At 38.3% G+C, this 16,554-nt stretch overlaps 1 protein-coding gene across 33 annotated transcripts in view; it reads left to right on the top strand.

Annotated features, from left to right (window-relative positions):
• The window catches only part of CLASP1 (cytoplasmic linker associated protein 1), a 231,758-nt gene that overhangs the window by 145,372 nt on the left and 69,832 nt on the right, over positions 1 to 16,554 (top strand). For 20 of the 33 annotated variants that reach the window (XM_087950241.1, XM_087950240.1, XM_087950243.1 and 17 more), the window contains 3 exons: positions 9,179 to 9,286; positions 12,498 to 12,524; positions 14,131 to 14,307. In XM_087950241.1, coding sequence (XP_087806367.1) covers positions 9,179 to 9,286; positions 12,498 to 12,524; positions 14,131 to 14,307 — 312 coding nt within the window. The remainder of the gene's footprint in view (positions 1 to 9,178; positions 9,287 to 12,497; positions 12,525 to 14,130; positions 14,308 to 16,554) is intronic. The other 13 variants (XM_087950266.1, XM_087950267.1, XM_087950244.1 and 10 more) reach the window with 1 other exon arrangement.

Consider the following 16,554-nt stretch of genomic DNA (forward strand, 5'->3'; position numbering starts at 1 on the left):
AATAAGTAAGATGTTTTTGTCTCATTTGTTTAATTGGATTCCCTTTATCTAATTTTAGGACTTAATGTAAAGAACAAATAATCTTTAGTCATATTCCAAAAGGGTTTGCAAGCACCACTGTAGGGTCAGAAATTAGCAGGTGCTTAATTTTCAGATCCATAGTTGTTTCATTGTATAGTCTAACATTTACTACAGATCAATGGGGTTTTCAGCCAACAGCACAACATTGTCTCCGACTAAACCATATACACCTTCATGTCTCCAACCAACACATTTCAGATGTCATTCTAAACATTCTTTATACGATTATACGGTAGAATTTGGAAATAAATTAACAGTAAAGATGGTCTCACACATCTTTGTCTTACTCCCTGTTAGTGTGGAACCAGTCACCTAATATTCCATTTATTCTTACATATGCTTTGCTTCCATCATATATCACTCCTACGGCATTTAGCAATTAACCTTCTCTGTGTATTCGTACAACCCATTCCACAATTCAGCGCTATTAATCATCACCATAGTAAATAAAAAAGGATGGCCTTGAAGGACAGTGGGGTGATCTATTACCAAGGCGACAGTCAGATAAATTAAACTTGAGCATAGGCTAAGAAAGTAGTTTATGAAAATGCATCAGACAGTCTTCCCACCCCATTCCCAATTATTGTGAAAATAAAAGGAAGAATTGTAGCACATTTAGATCGGCAACATTCTTGTAACTATAGCTGCTCTAACAAAAGTAGTTTCAGATTTGTATAGTGCCTATTTCTTATCCACTAGGATAGAGCTGGCATTAATTTTATCTTCCAGTTGACAGTTATTTCTTTTTATATGAACTCTTTTACTTGTAAGCTGTCCAGAGTTGCTGTGGAGTCAGGCAGCCTTGAAATTGGATAAATAAATACACTTTCTTTAAAGTCACATAGTTTCCCCCTTTTTTCATAGTGACTTGCTTAAAGAACAAAACTCTGATCTGCACAGCCTTGCTCAGCAATAAAGCCACACTGCACTTATTAAATTTTCTTTCTGTATGTTTTCAATCAGAATTATATTCAACACATTCCCTGGTGTTTTTATTCTTGTTATGCTTCCCTTTGGGGAAGAATCAAAAAGTTGCACAACCACACCATAAGCCAAACGTACCCGTGGTTTAACATGTTTCCAGTTACACGATCTTTCACCTGCAGCTTTACCATTTTTCAGCATCATTGAATCATTTGTTTCCTTTCGTTATTGTTTTTTTTCTTGGACACAACATTTACAGTATTTATTTCACATACGGTATTACCATTCAGATCTCTAAAATACTGCTTCTAGAATTTCTTCCAGAATATCTTTGATTTTTCTCACAAATCCTTTGATGATTTTTAATATTGAATTCTATTTACTCTGGTGGAACTTTTTTCACCTACTTCTAAAATAATGTGTTTCCATCAAAATTGTACTGTATTTTATCTACCTCCTTTAAACTTAACTTTTCTTTGCTGTTTTGATCATTTTTACATCTTGCCTTTTTCTCTCTGTATGCATAATTTAATACCTTTCCTTCAATTCATGAATGATCACTGTATATACCCAATTCAGTTGGTTTCTCATATCCTTATTTTTTTGCAGCTATCATTCTCTTACAATCATCTTTTTCTCATCCATGGCCTTTATTATTTCATCATTCTACTAATCATGCTTTTTTATAGTAATTCCACACATTTCTGTTACTCTGAATCTGTCCAAGAAGTTTTTACATTGTCCTTTTTTGCATTATTTTAATGTAAAATAGTTTACGTTATATTTAATTGTCTTGGGAGATATTGTGTATGTGTCTTCTAATACTTTCTTCATATAAAACTCATACTTCCTTTTTCTGACATGGTTTTAGTTTCACTTTAGTTTCTTTCATATATTTCATGTAAAGTTCTTCCCCAAGATTTACTTTAGACATTACTAAATAATATTCTGTCCCTCATGTATAACTCTCTTACACTTGTATATCTCACTTATTTTTCTGTGTTTCTTCATAATCAAATTAGTTATGGTTCTGTATTCATTCCTATATTGTATGTACATACTAATAAATATTTATTCTTAAACCATATGTTACAAATAGTCCTTTTTCTAAGGAAATACAGTATTTGCCAAACAGTCACATTCTGATACATTCTTGGGTCTTCAAATAGCTCAGTCTCTTTTTCTAAATTATCTCAACTCATTCCCACCCTATTCATGTCTCCTAGTTCAACACAGGTAGTCCTTGACTTACAACCACAATTGAGCCCAAAATTTCTGTTGCTAAGCGAGACATTTGTTAAGTGAGTTTTGCTCCATTTTATGACCGTTCTCGCTACAATTGTTAAGTGAATCACTGAAGTTGTTAAGTTAGTAACACAGTTGTTAAGTGAATATGGCTTCCCCATTAATTTTGCTGATCAGAAGGTTGCAAAAGGTGATCACATGAGTGAGACACCGCAACCATCATAACTATAGATCAGTTGCTAAGCATCTTCATTTTGATCACATGACCATGAGGATGCTGTAGTGGTTGTAAGTGTAAAAAAAGGTCATAAATCACCTTTTTCAGTGCCATTGTAACTTTGAATGGTCACTAAACAAACTCTTACAAGTTGACAACTACCCATATTTTTTCCCATAGATTCTTTCCTAAAGTTTCATTGTTTGAAACAAAATTCATCCCTAATTTTTCCACGATTCTCTATTGACATAATATGTAGCTGTAACCTTTCTATGGGTTTCTGCTTTTATACACCCTTCCCCCACACTCAGCGACATTCTGGGTGACACAATTTTGTACATTCTGACATACAGTTAAATCTTTTTATTCATAAACTTATCCTTTCACTTTACAGCATGTATTTATCAACCCCATTCCTTAAGATAAGACCATCCTCATTCAGATCCATTACATTTTTAGCTTTTTCTTAATTTTACATAAACACATATTATTGTTTTTAATTCATCTTTTTTCATACTGTTTAGTGTTATACTTCATGTATAATCCAAATCATAGACTTCCACATATCATAGTTATCACCAAAGGGGCCCACATGTATTCCATATTGCCTATTATGGATTTAGTCAATCAAGATTTTTACATAATGCTTTCTAATAGGATAGAAATATATAGACTTGAGTTACCATCATTAATTTCACCCATGCCACATGCATCATTCTCTACTAATGATAATAAGAGTATAGGTTATTTTTGCATATTTTGATTAATGTGCCACAAGTTCAATCGAGCACCAGTTTTTCCCCAAATATGTTAATGCTATACTATGCAAGCTAAAATCACTTATCTCCAGCATGCTATATCGGTCAATATATACTTCTGAACTTAACCATCCAAGAAGTGCTTATATGCAATATATTGAAACATATATATGGGTACTATTATAAACCGAATAAAACTGGTTATTTTACTCCACTCAGATTGATATTTGCAAATTATAAATAGATTGCCAAAACCTATGCTCAGAATTTGATCTTGCATCTGGCTATAGCAGGGATGTTAAACTGGATTTCTTTGAGGGCCGGATCAGCATTTTAGTTCTCCTCTGTGGGCTGGCCACCGGGGGGGTGGGTGTCAGAAGGGGGCAGGATGGATGTCTCCAGCACACGGCTGGCCAAAACAGGAGCCAGGAGTGTGTGTCTGCACATGGTCCTCCCTGCACTTCCGGTCCTCCTTTCGCTCTCCATGGCCTCCTGCAGCACTCTGCCGGTCGAAAGCTGTGTGGCCCATTTTGGGGCTGTTTTTCAACTGTTTTTGACCCATTTTTGGCCTGTTTTTCAGCCTGTTTTGGGCCCATTTTTCGACCTAGTTTTGGCAGGCAGAGTGCTTCAGTAAGCCATGAAGGGTGAAAACGAAGTGCGGGAGCCCCGCACGGCCATTTAGCTGTCCAAAGCACTGTGGGCTGGTCCTTTGATATTTCCAGGCCAGCTCTGCGGGCCAGATTTAAGCACCACGTGGGCCAGATGCAGCCTGCGGGCCTTGAATTTGGCTATAGTGACCAGAAGAAATCAATAAGAATTATAGTGGAAAGGGACATTTGCAGTGGTGGGATTCAATTTTTTTTACTACCGGTTCTGTGGGCGTGGCTTATTTGGTGAGCGTGGCTTGGTGGTCATGTGACTGGGTGGGCATGGCCAACTGAGACGTCACTCACGTCAAGGGGTGCCTTGCCTGGCCTCAAAGAGATACAATTTCCCTCTCTATTTTCTATTACTGAATATCCAAAATACACTATTTAATCCTATGTGTATATGCCATACGTGTACACAGTATAGTGTGTGTAAACGCACACAAAAAGATACATTATCTACTATATATACTGTATGTGTATGTACACATACACACACAGCTCTTCTAAAACTACACACATTCAACCTCACTGCGTTTGGAAAAACATACCCACAGTCCACTTTCTGCCACACATTTAACTATAACTTCTGTACATTAGAACATTGCACACACCTTCAGATTTACTTCCCTAGCCTGCACAGACCCAGGAGATATCATGGATTGAGTAAAATGTGGTGAAACTCACTTAACAACTCTCGCTTAGCAACCAAAATTTTGGGCTCAATTGTGGTCATAAGTGAAGGACTATCTCTGCCTTCCTCTGCATGGCAGCCTTGTCCTAGGAAACTCCTCTGCCAATTTTCCTCTCTGTTCCTCTCAGATTTCAGATGATATAAAGTTTCCTGCTGGAGCAGGGGGTTGGACTAGATGGCCTCCAAGGTTTCTTCTAACTCTGCTATTCTATGATTCTGTAAGGATCTCCTGCTGGAGCAGTGGGTTGGACTAGAACAGGGGCCTTCAAACTTGACAGCTTTTAAGATTTGTGGACTTCAACTCCCAGAATTCCTCCTCCAGTCATGTTAGATCGGGAATTCTGGGAGTTGAAATCCATGTCTTAATCTTGCCAAGTTTGAAGACATTTGGACAAGAGGATGACCTCCGATCCCTTCCAGCCCTAGATTGCTGTGCTGTTTCAAAGAGTCTTCTGAAGCCAGGGTTTGTGTCTTTCCTTCCTCTCTTTTTTTCTCTCTTCCTCCCTCCCTCCCTCCTTCCATGTATCTATCTATCCATCCATTCATTCATATATCTCGTTCACTTCCTCTCTCTTTCTTTCTCTCCCTTCCACCCTGTCTTTCTTTGCTTTTCTTCCTTTCTCTTTTCCTTTCTTCCTTTCCCTTTTCTCTTTTTCTTTCATTCTCTCTTCTCTCTCTCTCTTTCTCCCTCTCTTTCTCTCTCTCTCTCTCTCTCTCTTCCCCCTCTTTCTCTGTTTCCCTCTCTTTCTATCCCTTCCCTTCCTCCTTCCCTCTCTCCTTCTAAAGCTAGGAGAGGAGACCCACCTGGAACACACACACACACACGCTTCCAAGCGCCCGGCAGCATAGCTCATTACAAGGGTTCTTCCTGGCCAGTCTCCGGTCCCTTATTGCCCGAAAAAGCCACCAGGCAAGTCTTCCGGGTCTATCAAAGGGGCTGTGGGTGGGACTTCCTCCCCTCCTGCTTTTGGGGCTGGGAAATTCAAGCGAGGCGTGTGCTGCAGCATCCCCCCCCTCCAGCCGGCAGCTCTGGGCTAGGCAGCTTCGGTTTGGCTTTCCTGACTGCCTGAAACCTTAACTTTCCTTCCTCCCCCACTGAAAAAAACACATGGTGGCTATAGGGTTCTTGCAGCGGCTTTGCTTTGTTTCTCCAATGCGCCGCCATTGCGTTTTAGGCACCAGCCACGCAGGCCCACTCCATTTAGCCCATTGCACCGGAAGGAACTTGCCTAAGCAAGTCCGAGCAGAGTGGTGCAGCACTCCGAAAGAGGCGGCTGGAGACTGAAAAAGAGTCGCCTCCAGCCGCCCTTTTTTCAACGCAACCAGATGGCTGCTCCCTCCTTCTCTGCCTGTTTGTTCTGTATGGCCGAGGAGGAGAGCAGTTGGGCGGTTGGGGCAGGCTTCTTGCGCTGTGCAAGAGGTGGCTGGAGGCAACTCTTTTTTGGTCTCCAGCCGCCCCTTTTCAGTGCAACCAGACGGCTGCTCTGCTCCTTCTCTGCCTTTTTGTTCTGTATTATGGCCGAGGAGGAGGAGAGCAGTCAGCCGGTTGGGGGAGGCTTCTTGCGCTGAAAAAGGGGTGGCTGGAGGCAACTCTTTTTCGGTCTCCAGCCACCCCTTTCGCCATACAGAACAGGCCATACAGAACAAACAGGCCGAGAAGGAGGAGAGCAGCTGTCCGGTTGGGGGAAGGCTTCTTGCACTGAAAAACGGGTGGCTGGACATATGGCCACTTGCTGGCTGGCTGGGCTGGATTGGAAGAGGCACATCCACCAGGAGAAGGAAGAAAGCATGTTGCAGGAGGGCAGGCAAGCGGGTGAATGTCCCGGGGCCACTGCACATGCGCATTGCATGTGTAATGGCTGCACAGGCAGTGCGCATGTGCAGCAGCCATAGGACATCCGCCTGAGCTGCGCCGTGGCCGCCACATAGTAGGGAAAGTTAGGAGAGCAACCAGGGCAAGTGATTGACTGGGCGACTGGGTCAGGGGCATGGCCAGCCAGGGGTCGCCACCGGTTCGGCAACCCATGCAAATCACCACTACCGGTTCACCCAAACTGGTGCGAACAGGTTGAATACCACCTCTGACATGTGACTCCATATTCCTTTCCTAATTGGGAAACCTAGGTTCAAGATAAATACCAGTTGTATCCAACTGAAGGGATCTATCTACTGAAAGATATTGACTTTATTTATTCATTCAATGTTTTTCTCAAGATATCTGGACATGATTTAAGTAGTGCTGATTTCTAATTAACAGTTCATGGTATTGAGATTTTTTGAACTATAATTGCCATAATAAAATAGACCAGTATGCATCTGAAATAGTGCTATGGGTGATAAAGAAAAGTGGATTATGACTGGTCTGAGTAAATCTAGAGAGAATATTTGTGTTAGCATGCCCATTATTTTAACAGAGAGTAACAGAGTTAAAGGTACATACCAGTATTAAACTGTACTGGATAAAGTATTATTGGATATTGTATTCTTTTACTTCTTTATCCCTCTTTTCTTTTAGATGAAAAGGCCATATTCAGTTTAGATAATAGTATGCCAATAAAATCATTGTAATAAAAGCTTACTGCAGATTCTGTCTAAACTATAATAATGCAGAATAATTTGGGAATGAGAAAACTTAAAAGGAGATTGATAATTTTTTTCTAACGTAGTAATCCTCCATAGGCCCATTCATAACTCAGCCTTAACTTTATCCTTTTTTCAACTTTCCAAAGGACCATTTTATTAACAATTCAAGCACTCTCATATACCTTTCATATTTGGCTCTTAGTTAAAGCTATTTGACCCTCAAAGTATAAAATGAAATTTTCTTTTATGTTTTTTACTTGTTTAAGTATATGAATTTCGACTTCTAATAAATCTTAGGAGTGTCTCAGAAATTTGACAATAAATAAATTCTTTGTAGAATCAGGCTGTAAACAGTATTTTGTTTGCATCCAACTCTATACAAAGGATAGTGGATGCTAGAGAGGCCTTTTGGATAAGCAAGCTAACTAATGACATTATTTTAATAATAATTGAAGTTGCTTTTTTGACTCTGAAAGGGGAAATAGGCCAGTATGTTTTATTGTCCTTCATTTTTATTATAATCTTCAAGTGTCCTTTCCTAAACAATTTACATCATTAATATGATGATATTCACAAAACCAACTTCAAACTGTTTTAGACAGATAATTGTCAGAGTACTAAAAGAAAAGTATAAATATAATGGAAAAAGTCTTCCTAGAAATTTCTTAATTTATGTGGCACTCCCTAAAAGAAGACAAGACTTCAGTTAATTAAATAACTGTACTATACTGATGTTTTTAATTTCCTTGTTATATATTCATGATTGGATTGAATTGAATTGGATAGTATCCTGCATAAAAACAATGTCCACTTTATTGTGGAACAGATCTAATTGTGTGGCTAAGCTCCATATGGTTTTAGGTAATAGCAGAAATTCGAACAGTCAAAAGAGTTCACAAACTTTTAAGCACCACTGTATTTCCTGATAGTGATGGCCAATAAAACCTTTTTCTAAAAACAAGACAAACAGTCCTAATCTGGTCATAGCTCTTGGTAACTGCATGATTGGTACCAATATGAAGTGGCCTTATGTAGGTAGAAATGTATACACATTGGTCTTTCTCCATGTTAGCTGGAACTCTAATTAGTTTCTACATACATAGGACCTCTTTATTATGATACCCTCAAAAATGATTACTGGAAAACTTATCTGATGGATGACATTAGGCCTATGGAAGCACCAGAGAGATTCATATAAATTAATTATCATAAATAATAGTATTGTGATCTGCAGGCAAAGGAATCTCTTTTTCTTGTGAGTGAAATAAGAGTCATGTTGCTTAATCCTATTTAATATTAATTTGAAGATACTGCCATTCATTTCTTCTTAGCACATGTTCCAGTAGTTCTTTCCTTTTTACATTCACACTTAGTTCTGTCTCTTTAATCCCAACTTTATCTTCTGGTTTTGTATTTGCCTTGATAATTTAAGCATTATGCAAGTTACAGGACTATACTTCTTTTTCCCCCCCTTTTCCTGTTAGTTCTGGTGGAAATTAATTTTTGTTTGCAGTATGCTTTAAAAATAGTTTATTTTGTTATATAATTCTTTCCTGGTGTGTTGAGTCTGGAGTTCTGCCTTAATAAGATAAATAATTTCTAAAGTTGAGCATGATTCTAAACTGGTTTGGAAAATATTCATTAGAAGCCATATGAATACAGAGTCTCTCTGCTACTCATTAAGGCAGCCATGTCTTTTTTCATATTTGTTCAGAAGTCTGAATAAGATAGGAGTGCTTTAATGAGCTTGTACAAATTCCCACCTACTTCAGAATCGTTTTAGAACCATGCCCAGCTTTAGTGATTGGTATATTGCACTAAGTAGAAAGCTTCCATTTTAGTTAATGTATATAAATGGGGGAATTACATCAGATTCCTAATTTGGGGAATCCAATTTCGCCCTCTTGTTACAATTTTCTCATTTTAGTGAGATTGCAAAACTATTAACTGAGGCATGAGTGAAAGAATATTAACCACAATCACATTAAAGTTTAACTGTCAGTTTTCTGTTCTTTTTTTCTTTCCTCAGGTCGAATTCGCACAAGGAGGCAAAGCTCTGGAAGCACCAGTAGTATCACTTCAACACCTGCTGACACTCGAGGCCGCAGTCGGGCTAAAGTAGTTTCGCAGTCCCAGCGTAAGAAACCATTTAGTATGTTATTGTGGAGGAGACAGTGTATTTTTCAAGTTTGTTTTTCTTGCCTGCATTATTTTCATATACATCAGTGTTTCCATTAAATGCTATGAATATTCTTCAAATGCAATTTTAAAAGTTAATTCCTGTAGTTAGGTCCTGATAAATTAGGTATGATACACAGATTTTAAAAAATACACTTGAGACTTAACTCCACAGGATATTAATTATTTATTCATTCATTCATTCATTCATTCATTCATTCATTCATTCATTTATTTATTTATTTATTTATTTATTTATTTATTTATTTATTTATTTATTTATTTATTTATTTATTTATTTATTTATTTATTTATTTGGTGGCTCAAGGCAGCTTACAGAATGTAAAACCATATTTTAAAAAAAAACAATAAAAACTAATAAAAAGAATCAAATAAATTAATAAAGTACAATAGAACAAAATCGGGGGGGGGATCACCCCCCAACTCCCACCCCTCCCCCCGCCCCGACAACAGCAGATCACATGAGCCATTTGATGGGTTCCATCCCGCTCTGGGTTTCCCAGGACCTCTGGCAGAACCCATATTCATTACTCTAAGCATGATTTGTAAAGATGGGATGGTCTGGAAATGAAGATACAAGAGATTGGCACTTTGTTTTGAAAAATTCCTCTTCTTGATTTCTTTTTTTTTAAATCTTTAAATGTAAAATGTCAGCTGGGGCAGAGAATCCAGGAAGTAGTAGACAGTCTGTATAAGCACTCCATCCGTCCCCACATGGAGCCATTCAGCATCATGTTAGTCATGTCATGTTTCACATGAGCACGAACTCCTGCGTACAGAGGTAGTGACTTGGCTCATACCACATAGGATGCCTAAGCCAGGAATTATATTGCCAATTTGTGCCTTATTTGAGTTAAGATAAAATATGACTATTTAGGGACAACAAAGCATAATGTGAAACTATGACTTGCTTTAATAATTTTGTTTTCTTTTCACTATGAGTAGTCAATAGGTCTAACTATTGATAAACCAGGTGGTTTAATCCTGGTTTATTTTTGAGTTTCTCCCAAGTTTCTGGCTAATCCAGCGGTACAAAATAAGACCAGTCACTGGTCCTCAAGCCAAGCTGAGGTTTTCTTGGTTTTCTTTCCAGTGTCCTTCCCCCCACCCCCCCCACAACAATTTTCTTTCCCAATTCTTTTTCTTCCTCAGCACATGGCAAATATGGGGAACTGACTTTCATATGTTAAATGACAGTGGGAAACTAGTAATGCCTAAATAAGTACATACTGTTTGGCAAAACATGCATTCTGACTGCATGATGTACAATGTTTATCGAGAACCAGAATCATTAATTTATTCTGCATCATGGCAATGTGTCTTCCCAAACATGGGGTGAATAGACACTCAAGTTTCAAGCCCCTGTTTGTGAATTGTGAATAGACAGTGAATTTGCAGAAAGATTTTCATTCATAATGATTGTTAAGGGGGAAAAAAGCCTTCATGCTCTTCAGAATTGGCTGTCTGTCTCAGTGAGTTCACTAATTACTGACGAAAGGGCATAAAATATAATGTAAATAAGTTAGATGCCCTCTTCACATCTACAAAAATTTGAGTAGGGGGTAGTAAACGTATTCATCTAAAATTGCTGTTTGACAGCTTAGTGTAAATGCCTCTATAAAACTGTATATTCTGTGGCAAGGCTACTAATTTTATATGGCACAAACATGTCCACAAGTCATGGATAATTTTTTCCCCCTGATTTTTCCTCATCTTAGGCAGGCTTTTATCGATACAGTTAATCCTTGACTTAGGATCTCATTTGGAACCAGAATTTTCATTGTAAATTAATACAGTCCTAAAGTGAGCCATCCCATGACTGGCCCTGATTTTACAACCAATTTTATCATGATCATTAAGTGAATCAAATGATAGTTAAATGAATTACATGGCCATTAAACAAATATGGCTTTCCTAATTGACTTTCTTTGTTGAAAGCTAGCTGAAAAGTTTGCAAATCATGATCACATGACCACAAGCTGTTGCAACGATCATAAAAGTGAATCAGTTTCCAAGTACCTAAATTGCAATCATGTGACTGTGAGGTGCTGAGGAGCTAGAACAGTTGTAATTTCAAGAATGGGTCATAATTCACTTTTTCTGAGGCCATTATAATTTTGAACCATCATTAAATGAATGGTTGTTAAGATGACAACTACTGTAGTACCTGCACATGCATATGCATGCGCGCGCGCACACACACACACACACACACACACACAAAGAGAGAGTGTTAGTATTTGTTTAACAGAATTGATTTTCAATCTTTGTCACACAGAGAAATGCCTGAATTTTTCCTGTGTTAGGTTAGTCTGTAGGCCTTCCAAAAATCATGTAATGCTATTGGTTAAAGTCTTCTGTGTTTCAAGTACTTTAAAAGCACTTAGCATTACATTGAAACAAGTATTTCACTTGTTAATACAATGCAGTGTAGCAAAAGATGGAAACGCTTGGTAGGGCTGGCTTTCTTGTTAGAACTGTTGTATTTGTTTTCTCAATCCCCAAATGTTATGTGCCTTGGTCCACAAACTGACACACAAAATTTTTGGCATTATTGATTGCTCTGCGTATGTGTCTAGAGATAACTATTTATGCCAATTGAAATGGTTGCTAGTGAGTATCATTTCTGATGCTTATTTTATCTTTAAAAAAATAAAGTAATAAATCATAGCCAGAAACAGAAACTGTTTAGTAGATAGAATGCTAGGTTTAAGGTGACTGATGCTTTTTGTTGTTGTTGTTGTTTTGTTACTAATCTCTATACTGTCTGGTCATTCTGTTTTATAAGCACAACCCTTGTAATATTTGTCTTGTTTTTCTGTTATATCATTGCATATTCTGCAACATTGCATTGATGGGATTTCTATACCAGGATAGTAATGTTATTTGTTTGTCCTGTGCCCCACCAGCCTCATGGATATCAGGCATAAAGAATTAAAATTTATTCTACTCTAAATAGTTATTTACTACTTGGCAGAAATGTTTTCATGAACCATCTTGCCACACACTAATCCATAATAAAATGTGAGCAGTGAAGTGCTTGTCAAAAAGGAATAACTATGCAAATAACTATGCTTCTTGAACTCTGTATTGTCTCGCTTTCTCTGCTTCACTTTCTGCCTGTCCTTTCATCTGCTGTCATAATCCAGGATCCAGATCAGCTAACCCTGCAGGTGGTAAGAAACACCTTTTTGTTTTTCACTCTGTTTACATGTCTGTAAAGTCTCTCATACTACTGTTTTTAACTGATTCAATGTCTGAAAGTCTTGTATTCCCTGAGGCTTAAAAAAAACCCTAGTGTTTTTAAAATGAAAGTTTAGCTAGAAAATCGTTTAGATATATCTATGACGTACTTAGACAAAGTACCCGTGTGTATGTTCAATGAGCAGTGGGACCCCTAGCTAACAGGGTATTAGGACTGTAAATTTGAAGAACGGAAAAAGGATTTGAAGATGTCTTCAAATGTTTATGAAAATGTTGTGAGTTCATGTTTGTCCATCATGTTCAAAGAGGACCTTGACATCTAACAGGTTGTGGGCTATCCACGGTGTATCCACAGGTGGCTGGTAAGACCTATACAGGCACGAAATGTTCTGCCACATGTTGGGCAGCCATGTGTGGGCACCGTTGTTGCAGCATTTGCAGCTCTGGCTTTGCCGAGTGCTTGCTTCTCTTGTGAGATGGTTGTTCTTCTGTCTTCAAATGTCTGGCAGCTTTGGTGGCTCAACGTGCTCCATGTTGATCAGTCTTGTGCCAGGGTTTCCCAGGAGGTGGTGTCAGTATCCAGGGACTTGAAAGAGGCTTTCAACATGTCTTTGTATCACTTCCCTTTGTCCCCCATGCGATCACTTTCCTTGAGACAGCTCTCCATGGAGGAGTTGTTTAGTTGTTTTTGGTGGCCTGTCATCCTTCCAACATGCCTGCCCAACATGTCTGGACTTTCGTCAGCAGGATGTGAACTGATGGCAGGCCTGCTCTGGAGAGGACTTCTGTGTCTGGCACCTTGTCCGGCAACTGGATCCTCAGAAGTCTGCGGAGACAGGTCATGTGGAAGTGGTTCATTTATCTAGTGGGCCTCCTATATACAGTCCAAGTCTCACTGGCATACATCAGGGTAGTTAGCACTACTGCTTGGTAGACTGAGCTTTGTAGCAAGGCTTATTCCATGTTGGTCCCACACGTTGGTCAGTAGTCTGCCAAATATCTGCCAAGTTAACAGCAGCAGGGACAATTAGAGAATTTCAAAGATAGGTTTTCATAACACAAATTGTCTTGTGACAAAAGGAAAAATTCATTATCACTTTCATAATTTGTTGGATTTGAATGCCTATTTTTTTGGCAATTGCTCAGTCAGTGTTGTGGTTGGAAGGTAAAAGAATATTTCAAAAAGTTTCCTTGCAAGATGCATGAGAAAAAACAAACAATGGGACAGAGAAATTGTGTGTATGTGCATGCATGTGAGAGAGAGTGACTTCATTAGTTGCTTCTGTATAAAATATATCTTGCTGGTATGGCTGATCCTATTTGACCAATTTTAAGATGAGTAGTATCAGTCAAGGTTGTGTTTCTATTCATTCATCCTCCTCAACACTTTTTATTGTTAATTTATGTTGTTAACCCCCTTTTTAAACATATCATCTTGAAGAATTTCTGTATCCTGTTTTATTTTTAATTTACTATTAATTAAACTGATTTTTAAAAAAAATACATTTAGTAAATTTAATGGTTTGAAATATTCTGAAGACTTAAGAGCATTTACCTATTTATTTATTTATTTTGTAGCTGGTAGTCGATCTAGCTCTCCTGGCAAGCTGTTGGGAAGTGCATATGGTGGGCTTAGCAGTGGAACAACCAGAGGACACCCAATGCCAACATCATCCTCATCTACTGACAAACGCAGTAAAGTCCCTCGAAGCCAGGGCTGCAGCCGAGAGACCAGCCCTAGCAGGATAGCTCTAGGTAAGAGTTTTCTTGGCTGCGATACAGAGCCAAGAGGCTGATTTCTTTTCTCATGCTGATTGGGCAAAAGAATTCCTGAAACAAATCACAGTTTTGCTATAATGATTTCATAGTTATGATCGTCTGCTGAGTTTGTTAATAGCAAGATAGGCAAAGATAAAGTTGCCAGTGGGATTAACATAAATTGCCTATGTTTGTACTTATTGTTTTAATTAGAAAACAATTGTTTTCTAATTAAATAATTTATTGTTTTAATTAAGAAACAGTTTTTCCTTCAGATATGTTTTATTTCCATTTTCACTTGACATGGTTCAGTACCATTTGATGATACCAAATGTATTGTCTTACAGGAATAATACAAGCTTCTCCACTTTTACCCTCCCTTTGAGTTTTAGAGATTGTGCTCTGTTATTGTTTTCTCTGATCAAAAATTGCACCTATTGCTTTTAGGCTAAATGCTAAACTTTATATGTAGGGTTATTTTCTAATTAACTTGTTAGTACTGCTATAGACTGAACCTGAAGAACTGTTCTATCATCAGATATATTAATTATGCACAAATGCCCAACTACACATTATTAATATAAAATAGTAGTCATGGCAAATCTTATTTTAGAGGTTGAAATTAGGAAATGCAGTTGAGATATGCCAATTCAGATTTGGAACCGGGGCCTTCCAATGAACAAGCAAGACATTTAAATGTAATAGCTTTAAAATCTGTTCTCTCAGTTTCAGCAAAGAAAAGCTGAAAAGGCACACCCCCCAAAATGAGGTGGGAATGTGGGAAGAAAAAGGATTTGAATTTGGTATCAGAGAAGGAAAATGAGAATAATCCGACAGACATTTGCACAAATAGACATGGCAGAATGCATGGAGGAGAAAATAAGACAGATAAATCATAGATATGCTTCAGAAAAGGATCAAAGGACATAGCACCAAATTGTGGCCAATAAGGTCATTCACCACTTTGTGGTTTTCAAAAGAGTTTTCAATCTTTGTGGTACAACATCCCCTATAATAATAATTTTATATGATCCCAACTCTGTGAATAACTAATGATTTCACTGGATTTAAGACTGTGGCAAGAAATAAATATATTGTTTACTTGTAATAATTAATTCTTGTCTAAATAGCACAAAAAGTCTCAAATGAAATCTCAACCATGCAGGCTTCTGCAGGCAAAGTGGGAGGAAAGCATAGATTTAGTTTTGAGGGTGCAGGCCTGGTTTACAAAAGCAAATCATGAAGCAGTACCTGGAGTACCTATATATTTGTTTTCTTAAGTTTTCATGAGTACTTACATGTATGGTATTCAGCTTTGTTCGGGTATTTTCCCACGTCATTGTAGTTGTGCTTTTAAAGTTGTAGCAACGTTTCGGCAGAATCTCATCTGCCATCATCAGGCTTCTGTATTGTGTTCGTCTGTGAGTCAGACTTTTACAGTTGTTTCAGTTTTAAATTTGGGGCTAGCCTACTGCTGTGCCAGAATGGTTTTTTCTTCATCCTGATTGGTTGGGAGTCTTGGTCTGTGTTTATTGGTCTTGGAGTTTGCTGTGTTCTGCTTGATTGGTGTTTCTAATATCTTCTGTCTGTTTTGTGGCTCTTTTTGTGTCTTGATTGGCTGGCAACATCGTGTTCCTGTATTGGAGGCTTTTAGTGCAGCTTGGCTCCGAGTAAATGGACGGCTATCATTTGTTAGGAAGGTAGGTTTCATCTGGGTGCCTGGTTGGGGTGTGTTTGAGCTGGAGGTATCAGGGGGGATCTGTTTGTGCCCAGGTGTTTGCCTGGCTAGTGGTGTGGAGATTTTTTTTGTTTGTGAGTGCAGGCTTCCGAATAATTGACAGTCTGGTGGAATCATCTCTTCTATTCATGCTTTCAGGTCTTTTTTCAATCTCTATGGCTTCTCTGATAATTCTGTGGCTGGGGTTTTCTATAGTGGCTAGGGTTTTGGTGCCATTGAAGTTGATGCTATGACCTGTGGCTTTCATGTGTTGGACTAGTGAGGAAGTGTGTTCCAGCTTTTTTACTGCATTTTTGTGTTCATCCAGGCGGGTACTAATTCTTCTATTGGTCTGTCCAATGTATGTGGCCGGGCATGATGCACAGGGGACTTCGTATATGCCTTGGTTTTCCAGGTCAATTTTATCTTTGGGGTTTCTAAGGATGGCTGCTATTTTTCTGTCTGTTTTGAAGGCAGTCTTGATGTGATGCCTGTGTAGTATCTTACTGATTTTGTCTGTAGTACCT

This window comes from Notechis scutatus, chromosome 1 (assembly GCF_049901735.1).
Source record: "Notechis scutatus isolate UNSWTSFEM ecotype Mainland chromosome 1, rNotScu1.2, whole genome shotgun sequence".
Classification (NCBI taxonomy): Eukaryota; Metazoa; Chordata; class Lepidosauria; order Squamata; family Elapidae; genus Notechis; species Notechis scutatus.